This window comes from Tuber melanosporum (assembly GCF_000151645.1).
Source record: "Tuber melanosporum whole genome shotgun sequence assembly, scaffold_162, strain Mel28".
NCBI lineage: Eukaryota > Fungi > Ascomycota > Pezizomycetes > Pezizales > Tuberaceae > Tuber > Tuber melanosporum.
Window position 1 is genome coordinate 21,059 of NW_003298822.1, and position 14,369 is coordinate 35,427.

At 48.5% G+C, this 14,369-nt stretch overlaps 2 protein-coding genes; one reads left to right on the forward strand and one right to left on the reverse strand.

Moving 5' to 3' along the window:
• Window positions 1-1,026: 1,026 nt before the first annotated feature.
• Window positions 1,027-6,048, reverse strand: GSTUM_00003173001 (uncharacterized protein). XM_002836824.2 has 4 exons: window positions 4,684-6,048; window positions 4,024-4,332; window positions 3,753-3,916; window positions 1,027-3,668 (listed from the first exon to the last, which is right to left on the reverse strand). Exons 1-4 carry the CDS (start codon window positions 5,303-5,305, stop codon window positions 1,773-1,775), a joined length of 2,991 nt encoding a protein of 996 aa, XP_002836870.1. The 5' UTR covers window positions 5,306-6,048; the 3' UTR covers window positions 1,027-1,772.
• A 3,588-nt stretch (window positions 6,049-9,636) lies between these two features.
• Window positions 9,637-10,400, forward strand: GSTUM_00003175001 (uncharacterized protein; the record flags this gene model as incomplete). XM_002836825.2 has 1 exon in its annotated part: window positions 9,637-10,400. Exon 1 carries the CDS (start codon window positions 10,116-10,118, stop codon window positions 10,398-10,400), a length of 285 nt encoding a protein of 94 aa, XP_002836871.1. The 5' UTR covers window positions 9,637-10,115.
• Window positions 10,401-14,369: the final 3,969 nt, after the last annotated feature.

A 14,369-nucleotide genomic window follows, 5' to 3' on the forward strand; every position in this document is an offset into this window, starting at 1 on the left:
GAATATGATTACCGTAAGCAATACTCCGCTCGCTCATGCGGAACAAAAAAAAAAAAAAAAAGCACACGGTAAATGAATGAAATATACAAACGCCGTCCGAAGCGAAGCTGAAACTGCCTTCCTGCCTGCCTGCCTGCCTGCCTCAGATTGGCTTGTTTGTTTCTTCAGTGAGGCATGGGGCTGATAAAGAAGCGGTGATGGTACCGGTACTGTATTTTGCGCTTTTGGTTGGTAGGTTGAGGACGGTATATACCGGCAGTGAGTGGAAGTGAGGGAAGGGGTTCGGCAGCCCTACGGTTATGTTGCTATGTATCGTAAACTTGTTAGCTGCGCTCTGCTGGGGTGGATGGATTGGGTGGTTGATGTAACTTAACGGCCGACTTCTGTATCGCGATGAGGCGGGCGGTATCATGCCCGTATGGGAGGATACAAAGTACTGGTATTGTGTCGGATCGGATGCCGCCGTGTACGATACTGTATACTCTGGCCGAGTTTGGCTGTGGAATGCTATGATACAGTGAAGTGAAGTGATCTGGTACCTGATGGTAGGTATTATAGTCTACGTGCATGGGCGGGTTAAACCAGATTTCTCGAGCACAGTTCACTGGCATGGCGTGGCATGGCATACGGTATCATACTGTAAGTCAGATTGCTGTATCCTTCTTCGGCACCTCATCACCATACATTCATTCATCCACCATCATGAAGATGAGGCTGGCTACGGTAGCTAAGCTAAAATAACCCAGTGCGTGGCTCAGACATGCACTTCGGAATCTTCCAGAGGGGGAGTCTTCTCTTGCAGAGGGAGAAAAAGAAAAAAAATTACCGTGAAATGCAGCCTTATGAGTGCTCGAGTACTGTACCGGCACTGTAGTGCACCCTGCGCTACACAGCTCGTCTCATCCAGACCGACCGCATCCAGCAGTCCGCCCCGGAGGGAAACAAAACGCACTAGACAGAACAGAACAGAACAGAACAGAGGTGGTCCTCATATGCACGGTCGGTACGAGTACCATATTATTATCATACTTGTAAAGGTTAGATTGGCTGTACATCTATAGACCTAATCCGATACCAAGCTCGTTTGGGGGAACCCTTCCTTCCTCCATCTTCCATCTTCATTCACTCATTCTTTCCCACCACCTACTGCAGGTCCCACCCATTAAGCAAACACTGAACTACCGACCGATTATCCACCGACAAACCAATTGACCTGTTGCCCAGAATCCAGACCAAACTAAACCAGCCAGCCAAACCAAAGTCCCTAAGTAATCGACAAAATCCATTCACTCGTAAGCGTAAAAAGTCAAACACCGAGAGCATCCATCTATAGCAAATCCCAAAGCGTAAAAAAAAAAAAAAAAAAAGGAACCGGGAAACATAAGGAGTAGGGAAATGGGAAAGAGAGTAAGAAATAAAATAAGAAAAAGAAACTTTTCAACCCGAGAATTAACACGGGTGTAAAGCCAGCCCCCAGAGATATAAGAAAATATTACAAAGAGGATTAATACTTACAGCGAAAGAGATATGCTCCAAGTAGGAATGAGGTCCGGGGAAAAAAACGGGGTACTGGGAATGATAAACGAAATGTGGAGGTAATGGGGAGAGAAACAGCAAAAATCCCTATGCAAAGCGGAAAGAAAACATCAGGGGACAGAAAGGAAAGGAAAGCAAAATGTAGAAAATGTTACCGCAATCCGAGAAAATCGGCCCATGAATCCCTTTCGGTGGGGTAAAATTCTTGTGACAAGTAGCAGAAGATAAGAAACACGCTAATCTCCGGTCACAACCTTCTCCTTGGTTCTGCCTCGACGGGCCTTCTTGTTTTTGAGGGCTGCGCTGCTGCTTCTGCTTCGCCTTCTTGTGCGCGGCACAGGTTCGATAGGGTCAAGAGGCCTCCTGGCGAGCTTGTCGACAGCAATGCTCTCACTTCGCACACTCTTCTTGGGGGGTGGGACTTCCATTATGAAACCCCCATCGCTGTCGTCATCATCGTCAGGATCGTCATCCATCTCATGCTCGTTATCGGAGTCGATCTGTCTGATATCCGAAAGCCTGCTCTGATGGAAAGGTGTAGGCGGGCGATAATTCATGTCGAACTCTTCTTCGTGCACAACCCCGGCAATGGAGTTCTTCCGAGAGTAACGGCTGTTGAAGAATTCACTGCTAATAGAGCTATTTTCCGACACTATGCTTGGCACGGACGGGAAACTTGTAGAATTGGTGAGACTTGAGCCGGCAGTTGTAGCGAACTGTTCCTCGCTAGACGAAGAAACGAGGTGGCTTTGTTGGCCAGAATTCATGGGCATTTGGATATGGTCATCAAAGAAACCACGATGCCTTCGTTCCATCATAATCGGAGGCGTGGGCGACTCATGAGAAGGGTGGTAGTAGCTCTCTTTCGTCCAACCAGGGGTGACATCCGCATTAGACGCTCCGGGGGAGGTATACTTGTTACGCTCCTCATGTCGCAAAAACGCCTTTTGCTGATCCCTTTCCCAAATTTTTTCCATGGACACCTCATCGTCGGGGCTCGTAGGGCATGATTTATCTTTCATAGTGAACGAAGCGAATTTTTTACTAATCTCTCTATCCCATCGGGGTTTGCAATCGATGGCGGAAAGCCGGTTGTTGTCAATCACCGATCCGTCAACGTCGATTCCAGCATAACTATGCCTCCGACCATTAGGAATCTGAACATGCAGCGAGCCAGTTCCATAGGCATAGAAAGAGTGATCACCACGCAGTGCACCTGCGAGTGGATCCCGCACTCTCAATGGGCTGCACTCCCGACTCACCGATCCTTTCACTTTGTCCCCATTATCATGAAACCCTCCACTTCTCATACTGCGAACCACTCGTCTTACCCCATTTCCAATCAAGCTGCCTGCGTGATGACCGTAACTCGGTGCCCTCAAAGAGGTGTCCGACCGGGAAATGTGAGGATTCTCGGTTGGTCCACCCTGGGAGAGATTTCCATGCGTCCGATGGAAACCCGCATTGGTTCCACTGGGTTCGTTACCAGCAATAGCATGGCGTCGCGATGGAGCGCAGAGAGAGGATGAACACTTTCTCTGCAATCTTTGAGATTCAGAATCTGACCGACGGGGTGAGTTGGGATCCAATGATTCGCCGTTGGAACCGCAGTAGCCGCCCCCATCCCGTACGGGATCGGAAGAGGCTGTATTGTTGGCCGCCGAGCACGCAGAAAGCAGGGACTTATCCTCGTCCCTCCACTGAGGATTGCTCCCCATCCAGCGCAGTTCCCCGTCATCATCACCCAAATGCGCACTTGGGCAACATCTAGTTGCTGTAACTTCCCTTTCCTTCTCAGCCAAGATCTTCATATCCTTCGTCGAAATCACATTTGCAGTGCTGCTAGCTCTCCTACGCAGCCCCCTCCCCCATTCGACAGCTCTCTTGACAGCGCTTCTAGCCCGGTTCAACACACCAGCACTAGAAACAGCCTTCTCCACGTCTTCCACGGTAACCTCGATCCTGTTGCCGTCAGACATTCTCTCCGGATCCGTTTCGTCAACCCAGGCACAAGGATCAGCGATGCCGTGGAGAACCCACGGATGTCGCTTAACCTCTCTCAAAGTTATCCTTCTGGTTGGGTCTTTTGTAAGGAGCCGTTTGAGCAAGTCTTTGAGATCAACGTCAATCGGCTCCGTCTCCATTTCGAGCAGCTCTTCAGCCGTCGGGGGAGCACTAACCGGCCTAGAAGAATTGACGGCTTTGACGGGGCGAACTCGACGGTTAGGAATCACGAGCTCGTCCTTCGCAATGACTCTAAGAAGCTGGTATTCGTTGTCTGCCATGAAGGGGCAGCGAGCGAAGACAAGGCAGTAAAGCGTGACACCGAGAGCCCAGACATCAATTGCACTAGTGATTTGAGGTCGTGGCTGGTTGTGATCTACGTGGGATAAAAACGTCAGATGTATACAGATTAAAAGTAAGATATACGAAATACGCGAAATGATATGAAATAGGAGCATATGGGAGTATATAATGTTGACTCACCGACATGACAAAGCTCGGGTGCAAAAAACGCTGGAGTGCCAGCTGTTTTGGCTAATTCCAACTCGTTCTGCTCAAGCCCAGTAGCCTCCTCGCCATCACAACCATCCTCATAATCCCTAATCGGTCTCCCAAGAAAGCTCACTCCAAAATCAGATATCTTGACCCTGCGGTCCTGAGTCCACAGCAAGTTCGCGGGTTTGATATCACGATGAATGATGCCGTGGTAGTGCAAGTACTCCAAACCGAGAACTGTATCACGGAACGTGCAACGTGCTTGTTCAATCGTGAGAGAAGGAACATAGCTAACGCCTTCGCTCGACCAGCTACCGGTGGAACTATCAGATGAGTAATCAAGAGTCTGAGAGGGCGGGAGCTGCTCGGTGTCAGAGCCAAGGGGAGGTAGGTCAGCAGAGGTCGTGGGCGGGAGTCTCGGTAGTGGAGGATGGGGAGCACTCTGCTCTGGCTCAGAATCATAAGCGGAAGCAAATTCCAGGGACCAAAATTGGCCATTATTTCTTCTCCTGCGAGGTCGACGTCTCCGCCTCCTTGTATCCGCACCCTCGCCCTCGCCACCCTTGGTCACAGCTTTCTCTACGGCAAATCCGGACTCAAACTCACGGCGCAGACGGCGACGTTCCCGCCGCAAAACATCAGGATCACCAGGTTTTCTCCAAATAATCTCACCCAGTTGAACATATTCCAAGATCAAATAAACCTTCTTACTTTGAGGATCGTCGATAACCTCGAGTAACCGGACCACGTTCTCGTGACAACATTTTTTGAGGATAGCGATTTCCCGACGGACTTTCTTCTCCGATTCACCATCACCGCGGCGACCCAGTCTAGGGCGATCCTGTGATCTCTCCACAATCTTGATGGCCACCAACTCGCCCGTGTCAAGGTCGGTCCCGAGCTTCACTTTGCCGTGAACGCCTCGTCCGATCTCGTCGATAATAGAATAGTGGTTTATGATCTTCCTGCCGGAAATTGGGTCAAAGTCAAGATCAAGTAAATGTGTTTCCCTAACCGAAGTATTATGTTCCGGTTGGCGATACTGGCTAGGGTGGAGATGGGGGCCCATGACGGTCCTGTCGGAAGGTGAAATATGTGGAGGACTGTACAAACCAGGGGATGACATAGGGGTCGGCGGAGTGGGATTACGGCTATGAGGCTGGTGAAGGTTTGCAAGAGAAAACATTGAAGTTGTCGATGCGTGTCTAGAGGTAGTAGTGGAAGTATTGTTCGACGAGTGCCCAACCAAATGATTGTTATGGCACTCCATTGCACCGTGAGCACAGGGGTTTTCCTCCCGCCAATCCCTCAACGTAGCAACCGCAGAAGTAGGAGGGGGATGTAATTGAGGGGGAGTAGCAGCAGGAGATGCTAACGATTGGGAGCAATGATGATTGTGATTAGGTATATGTGAACGGGAAGAATGGTTATTTCCGAAAGAGCGGTTTTGGCTGAGGGACCTCATGGTTTTACACGCCGTCTCAATGGCATTCTGGTTCCCGGAGAGTGGTGGTGTTGATGAGGGCGAAGAATGAGTTGAGACGAATCCAGGTTGTAATAAGCGAGGAGGAGGAGGATTAGTTAATGGGAAAGTGAAATAAAATGGGAAGTAGGAATGGGGGAACGAGTCGTAGTCGTAATGTAATGTAATGTATCGGTATTGTATGATCAGGTAATTTGAAAGGATAGGGTTTTTTTCTTTGGGGGGGGGGGTGGGCGTAGTTTTGAAAGGCGCGACGGGGGGGGATTGGGCACGGTGGTGGCAGACGGAAAAAGCTGGCTGGCAGAGGCAAATGGCGGACGGCTAAAGGAGCGACTTGGGACAACCGGCGCTCTTGCTACGTTCTGGCTCCAGTCTCCTCCGGCCGGGTTGCTGGGGGGTAATGAGATGTGGGCAGCTCAGTCTGGGATGTGTAGCAGGAGGAAGCAGGAGCATCAAGCGTTCGCTGCTCCCTTCGGTAGAGTGGAAAAGAAGAAAAAGGGGAGAAATGAGAGGCGGTGGAACTGGGGGGGATTTGTTGTGGGTGAGACAAAGTCACGATGCTTTCTTGAGCTGTAGAAGCGAGAAGGGGGGATGGTGGGTTGAGTTACCAGTACTGGACCGAACTTGTTCCCTCTCGGCGGTAGCAAGTAGAGAAACTGTGGGACGGTATGGCAGGGGAGGAGGCGCTGCTTTCAACCTTTTTTTCCTTTTTCTCTCTCTCTCTTTCTTTGCTTTTCCTCCCTTTTCTTTTTTGCCCTTTTTTCCTTTTTCCTTCCACACTCCAAAACGCGTTGGTGTTGGGCTTGGGAATGCCGAAGACTGACAGAACTAGCGAGGCAGCAAAAGGCAAAGTGGGAAATGGATGGACGCCGCCGCTGCTGCCGCTGTTGCTTGCTGCTTGCTGCTGTGTGGTGGGCGATGATGATGATGGATGGATGAGACCAGTCCCCGTCCGCTCTGGACAGTCCTCGTCCCTCGTCCTTGGGTTCGCGCGCCTATGTGCCCCCCCTTCTCTTTCACGGGTCAGGGTCGATTCTAGCCCCACCCACTTTAGAGGATCCTTCTGTTATGATAAAATTAATTAATTGAAATAAAAGTGGAAAATATCTTTCCTCAAACCGCCCCGGGTCTATGGTTGCGGGCAAGTACTCGAGTACGGCAGATTAAAGGTAAAGCGAAGCACACGATATTCTCGTTTTCGAAAAGAAAAGTCGGTGTGTAAGTGGCGAAATTCTTTCCCCTCGGTAACGATAAGGGGGAGAAGATAATACGGTAGTCGAAAACCTAAACAAAAGGGAAATGTTCGCACGAACTTTCTAGGCCAGGTACAGTACCAATGAAGAAGAAAAGGCCCTGCAGTGGTGCAGCTAAGCCGGAGCCCAAAGAACGATTTTAGTTCAAAATACCAGCACTGAGTACTGCAAAAGACTGAGGACTCCGAGTGAGAGAAAGTGGGGAAGAGCAGTCTGGGCCAAAAGGGACAGAAGGAAGCAGGTAAGAATGACGACGATGTGGTGAAGAGAGAAACGACAGATAGCCCGGAGAGGGTGATGAGAAATGTGCCGTACGTGTATATCCTATCCTGTCCAACTGGGTGCAACTCTTATTTATGATTAAATTTTTACTTGTATTTCCACAGGAGAATAGAAGGTGTGCGAGTGGTTTCTCTCCCCCCAAGTGTGTATGTGTGTGTGGTGCGATTGCGATATCTCTCCACCAAAAGGGTGACAACTGTATGAGGGAGCAAATTCTCAAGCGTCAACTACCCGCGTCAAGGCTAGAAATCGCCCTCAAATCTACAGCAAAGGATAATTATCGTGAGATGCTACCCTTCGGTGTTGACTTGCCCAACTGGACTTTCTTTATTTCCTTTTTTCCATTCCATATTTTTTTTTATTTTTTTGCACCCAATACAGTAGCTGCACAGTTTTGAGGTTGAATGAAAGCTGGGGCGAGATTCCCAAATAAATTCACAGCCGGCCACACCTCGACCTCTCTCCCTTGTTACACCACGGGTAAGTGTACTGTATACGATTCTCTCTGAATTGACTGGCCTGCAAATGCACAGGTTATCCCAGTTATCCTCATCCTCTCGCTCTCCCTCTCTTTCTAAACTGCACTTTGTCCTAAAAATTAAACACCCACAGACGAGTCAACACACGCACCAATCAGTCAGGCGGTTCGCGGACCGACTAGGGGGCCTTCAAAGACAACCTCTGCGCGAAATAAGTTCGCTGGAAGCGAACTAATCCTTTACGGGTTAATCCTTCCTGTCAACGATTGGTCGGGCAGACAATCGTGCAGATCGCGATGGAGGGGGAGGGAGTGAGGTGGTGGGGTGACAAACACACAAGCCAAAAAAGTTCCCAAGCGGAGCAGACGAGCAGCCAAAACGAAACAGATTTCCCAAGAGGACCAAAATTGTCCAAATTCCTTTTACGGCACGCAATCGTCCATCCCTTTCCCCTTCAGCTGCCGCAAAAAATAGATACAATCACCCATAACCCTCTCCGCTGGCCTTCACCATAACGAACTTTCGCAGACTTTCTTTTCAGATGAAGTTGGGACTTTTTTTTCCTACACCTTTCCTGGCGCAGACCCAGCCAACCAGATACGGAGGAAAAAAACCCCCGTCATAAAAAGCCCTTTACGAGTAGTATCAATGTCAGTGGCGGAGATGGAAATTGATCACAAGCGGAGACGAACTTTATTCCCCTTTATTTTTTCCCCGGGAAAAGAAAAGGAGTCGAAGAGGTAAAGCCCAGCAGCAGGTTATTACTTTTTTTCTTCTTCTTTCTCCCTATCCCCTTCCCTCAATTCAGTACGGCGCTATTTTATTTGCCTTTCCATAGCTGGACCCTCAATCCAGTCAGTTCCCTCTGGTCTGCAGGGAATCGAAGCATTTCTCCCCTTTGCTTTTTCCTCACGATAACCGTTGCGGCGAACAATGACGATGGTTTTACTCGGCAGTTCTGAGTTTGTTAGAGTATCGTGGCCACCGTGGATGGATGGATGGATGGATACCGGTACGATACTCGTGGAGCACCGACGGAACCAGACAGGCAGATGGACTAGAGTAAAAAGTCAATTTTTTTCTTCTTCCTCCCTCCCTCTTTCATTCTCGTATTGGACCCCTTGCTCCTGATCCCTCTTAATTGCCCATCTTTCCTCTATTCAGAAACAATCCCAACCCCGATTAGCTATCTAAATCCGCCGAGTCAAATCTGCGACGGAAAAACAGTCTTGGCAATGCGGGGTTGTCGCGACCGACATCGCTCGGAAAACGGAAACGGAAATTCTTTCGTCATAGATCCGAGCCGATAAATACAGCAGCGTACTCGTTGTCTCCGCGCCAAGAACGGGCGTCCTTTTTGGAATAGCCGATACAGTCCCACCAAAAGGGCAAAGAGCCAACTCTCTCTTGACTCGGAGAAATGAGTCGATGCAGGAGAGTGTGTAAAAGAGTAAACGCCCCCAAAATGGATTTTGGTCTCAGAAGCCAAAGTTTTAAACCAGTTTTAAATTGTTAGAGCCTCCTAGCCAGGACTAAAAGCTAATTGAAAACGAAAATGAAAAAAATTCGTATCATACTCGTGCAGCCCTGCTTAAGCCCAGTTGATTGGCATGCGGGCGGGGACATGTTCGGGTTTAGTAGACTAACTTATAGTCTATCACTGGGTTACTCGTGGATATAAGATCTGTCCTGGCCTCCAGCTTTGGTATCAAGTAGTGAATGTTCCCTCGATGGGGAAAGCATCACACGATATTCCCTAGCTGTACGAGTACCCCCGCTCACGCAGTCGAGTTGATGTCACGCACCCAGGCGCAGAAATTGATCAGTGGACCAATCACGTGAAAGGGCACGATATCGCGCAAGTATGATGGAGGCAAGTATGACGGAGATGGGGGGAAGGAAAGAACCCACAAAGTGGCAACAGGAAAAAACATCCGGTCTACCAACCGAGAGCCCCGCAAAGAAGTCGCTTTTCGCCATGATTCTGTACGATACCGTACTGATCGTCCACCGATATTCCACCGGTCCTTAACACTTCAGTCCGCGCTCTCGCTGTCCCCCTCCCTCCTTCCCTTGTTCGTTCGTAAGATTGCCCGTATGATGACTAAAATGACGCTGACAGATTCTCCATTCTCATTCACTCCATTCTCCTCACCTTCCCCTTCACTCACATTCACTCGCTCAGAATGGGGGGGAAAGAAAATAAATTGCCTCACGATCAATTGATCTTCTCTCAGTTTGTGAGTTTGGTCGATCAGTCAATCGCTCGTTCGCTTTCACCCTTGGATTCACCCGCCGCATTCGATGGGCACGGTTGGGCATGGTATGGCTATTCTATCGTGCTGTGCTCGTACTGGGGCACTGGTATCATACCGGTACTTCTGCTTCGTTGGTGGTATGATAGCAGCGACATGAAATATGATACCGTACTGTGCACCATTCTATTCTATTCAACCGAGACGGCGGCTATAGCGCGCGCCGTAGAATATCGTATCGTGTTAATTCGTTCAAGCTGCGCTCGCTCACAAAACTCTTTTTTTTTTTTTTTTTTTTTTTTCTTTCTTCCCCCTTCTCCCTTTCATCATGATACTTGTGCTTGTGTCCGCGCGACTGTTAGTGTGGGCCACTAGCACACGGAGGAGCTCTTCAAATCCTCAAAGTCTAATTTTTCTCGTGGCAAGTGTGACAAGGCTACTTGCTGATATCATACCGGTATCGTACTGTGGAAGTCGGCTACCAGAGGGCCGAACCTCGTCCTCACCGTGCAGGAGAGTACGGATAGTTGGGTACAGCACATACCATTGGTTGCGGTTGCTGTGCAGTACGGTAATTCGCCGCTGGTTGGATTTGTGCTGGGGACTAGGCTAACCCTATGACACCGGTACTCGCCGGAGGGCACACAAAACTGGTATGATATGATACTAACCTATCGGTATCCTGCTCGAGTAACAAAAGGTTATCATACGGTAGCAATTTACTTGTATGATACTCCTAACCTCCCGCCACAAGAGACTCTGCCTTATGATACTTGAAGCTTCACCAATTACGCCTTCACTACAAGTGTACTCGTAGACTAAACTACCAATTTACAAGTACATCGATCAAGAGCTAAAGTCAAGCAGACGGAATAATGGGAGAGCAAGAAAATAAAGAAAAGAAGAAAAAAAGCGGGGACCCCAGTGCGAAATTACTTGTTTCAATTTTCAATTTTTCCTGGAGGGGGGGGCCCTTGCAGACGTGCTGCATAGGTCGTACAAGTACATGCTGTGTGGAGAAGTTACCGACGGGTTAAGCTCGCTCTGCTCGTGGTGGGGATGGAGGAGGGAGGACATCTAGTCTAATTTCCAAGAAGCCCTCTCAAGCAACCGCAAGGAGAGGAAAGGAAGAATGGAAAAAAAAAAAAATTCTCTAGAAGGGGGAGGTGGGAGAGATTATGAGTGTGTTTGGCGATGGTCGTGAGATGAGGAAAAAGGTGGAGAGAGGGAGATGGGAGATGGAGGTTTGTGTTGGGTTGGTTTTGGGTTGGCGAGCAAGAAGGGAAGAGATCTACGGTTCGGGTTTGATACCGGCATGCTAGTCTTAGCGTAACTTACCGGCACAATACTCGAATGGTATCATAACTTTATATTGTATCATACTCGTACTCATGGATGCAGAGTTACCGATAGCCACGGGCACGGAGTTCCCACGGTATCTATCTTCTTTCCTCCTTTCCCTCCTTCCTCCACCACTACCGGTACTCGTACACTACGATACGAGTACTTTATCCTGTCAGCCGTTGGTTCCCGGTTCTGTATCACTGCCTTTCCCCCTGTCCTGCATCTGGACTTCTCTAGCCACTGGGGCTGGAGCTTACTTGCTTGTTTAGGCTGGCGATGCGAAAGGGAAGTGAAGTCAAGGGAAGAGTGTTGGGTCCAAGGCGTCGGATAAGCTTTGTTTTATCTCGTTTTTGTTTTGTCCCCTTCCCTTCGCACGAGTACTCGAGCAGTCTTTGGTTGGTTTTTTTCTTCTTCCCTCTCTTCCCTCTCGTTCTCTTGTTTGCTTTTGGCACGATATGGTTTTATCGTCTATGCAGTTCTATCATACCTCTTTTCCTTTTTCGTCGTCGTTTTTGTCGCCTACCTGAAAGCTCCGTTTATTTCTCGCCTTCATTCCTTCCCTCCTTCCTCCCCTTTTCCCAATAATCTCCCGAGAATTTACCCCATCCCATCTCCCACTCTCACCACTAACCCACCAACAAACCGACACACCGGGCCGTAACTCACTCACTCTCCTTATCACAAACCCCAATACTCAAAAAAAAAAAAAAAAGACCAGAGCCACGCTAACCAAATACCGGTGCACCACCCATGTGAAGATCTAAATTGCGATACTATAATCGCGCAAATCTGCATGCACTGCTCTCCTTGTCTCTCCTGCTCTTGCGCTTACCCACATTGAACACGCGTAAGTTATCGTTACCGTAGGGGTCGAGGAATGTGCGAGCACGCGGAGAGAAGGAGAGGGTGAAAGGGTGAAAGGGTTCACTCGCACACTAGCTTACTGGCGTACAAAGTGTCGGTATCTGACTTATCTTTATCTACCCATACCGGCACCGGTATCTATCTAATCCTGTGCTACTACGAGGCCTTTTCTGCATGTTATTTTAAGCTGGCCCCTGCGAGAGAAAAAAAATTCGATGAGTGTTTTTTGTCGTCTCCCTTTCATCCTTCCTTCAATTCTATGGTATTTGAGGGTTTATTACGGAGATATGGTATCTGCTTGTCGCGCTTGACTTGCTATCTGTACCGCGGTGCACAGCACAGTGCTCTACTGTACGTACGGTATGCCGCTACAAAGTGTCATATCGTGTGCGCGTTTCGTGATAGGGAGCCTTTCATACTCCGATATGCTCTCATATTCTACACTACTTTACTCCCGGCATTTGTGCAAATATTTGCAGGCGCTGCTAGAATGAACGAATGAGCGAGCTAACGAATGAATGAGCAATGAGTGGATGGTGACATTTTGATACGATAGGACACGGTAACACTTTTTTGCCTATAATATTGGACTTTCTCTGCTCGCTCAGGCCAGATGCAATATCTGCGCCTACCGTGGCCTCCTTGTGCGGTACGGTACGGTAAGTCTAGTTTATCGTGCTCTACCGTACTCACACATTGCAGCGCCGTACTGTACCGGCAAGCTCCAGATATGATCCGTTGCATTTAACCAATAAATGAATAAAATTTTTATGACCTTTCAAGCATTCTATTTATTTATACTTTAATCTTTATTTTCCCTTTGGTTTGGTTTTGTTCTTTCTTCCCTTTTGGAAAAATGTTAAACAGAACCACCTCCCCCCCCCCCTTCCAGCCCCGATTCAAAGATCGGCCCCAACAACAGAAAGACAGAGAAGGGAAAAAAAGAAAAAAAAACGAATGGAAAGAGAGGGAAAAAAAGGAAAGAAAGAAGAAGAAAAAAAACAGCGAGCAAGGAGGAATGTAACGTAGCATAGCATAGCCTAACCTATCCGTTGTGGTTCCATACCGCAAGAGATCGGATCGGGAGGAAGTGATAGACAGGCCAGACTGTGTAGATTGTTTGTACTGTACTGTTACGAGTGGACTCTGCGCTGTCCAACAAACTAACTTTAACTTGCCTTATGATAACCATATATACCAGTTCCTTGAAATCCCTATCTATCTAACAAGCTATGACACTGTACCTCCCTGAACAACAACACAAAAACGCGAACAGGCAAGTGTTTTGACCAACAACCTCCCGTGGGGTCGTAGTCTGTCTTTACTTTGGCCCCTCCCTCCTCTCCCCTCCCGCTCCTCTCCCCCATCCTACGATACTCGTACATATAGGGTAAGGGTACCATGATAGACAGGGGAGGGGGGGGGGTTCCACCAATCTCACATTGATCACTTCCCACCCAATTATTCCACGAGTGATCGATGATGATTCCTATCTGAGAAGGAAGTGGCTGAAACAGGATTTCTGCAGTTCAGCCAGCGCGCTCCTGGAACTCAGAATAGCGAGGGGAAGGGGTGTATGATGATTTGTTTGCCGGGTGCCGTTGAAATTACCGAGGTGGCGGTGGCAGTTTGCTCGTTCCGGAGGTGGATAGACGGACGGATGGGCACAGGGAGATGGATCGGTCCTTGCATGAATGGAAGGAAGGCATCATCTTCGTGCGGGGTTGCGGGGTATGCGGTCATCATGGGTCACTCGGTTGCGCTCCGTTATTATCATAATTATCATGGGGGTACGATAAAAAGGGATCAAAACTTGGGATGTTTGTATGTCGGCAGTTTCTTCTTCTACTCGTACGAGTACAGATATCCATCCATATGGGAATTTACATGCGCGAGGGGAAAGAAAAAGTGCGAACAAGTAAAAGTGCGGTATGTGCTGTGTGTATCAAAAGTCAAGCCCCTGGATTATACTCGTATGTTGCCGCGGAGAAGGGGGGGGGTTTTTTTCCCGATGTTTTGTGTGATATATCTACTCTACCGGTACAGTGCAGTACAGTACAGTACAGTACAGTACATAGTCTAGACGTGTCTCCTGTGCATGCTGACGGCGTGTTATTATCGGAGCTTGGCCAGGATCAATTATCTCGGGTGGAGATTTTTTAACACTGTGATAATAATTATTATGTCTAATTGTCCGAGGATACATTGGTAGTACTTGTACTTGTACTGTACTGTACTGTACTGTACTGTACCACCCTTTATCCCCGCTATGAAAAAGCCATGCTTAAACTTCCGCCACCTTGTGGCATACTACGCTGTTTCTTATGATACTTATCTATCGAAATACACTTCATTCCTTCCGCAGTATACTGTA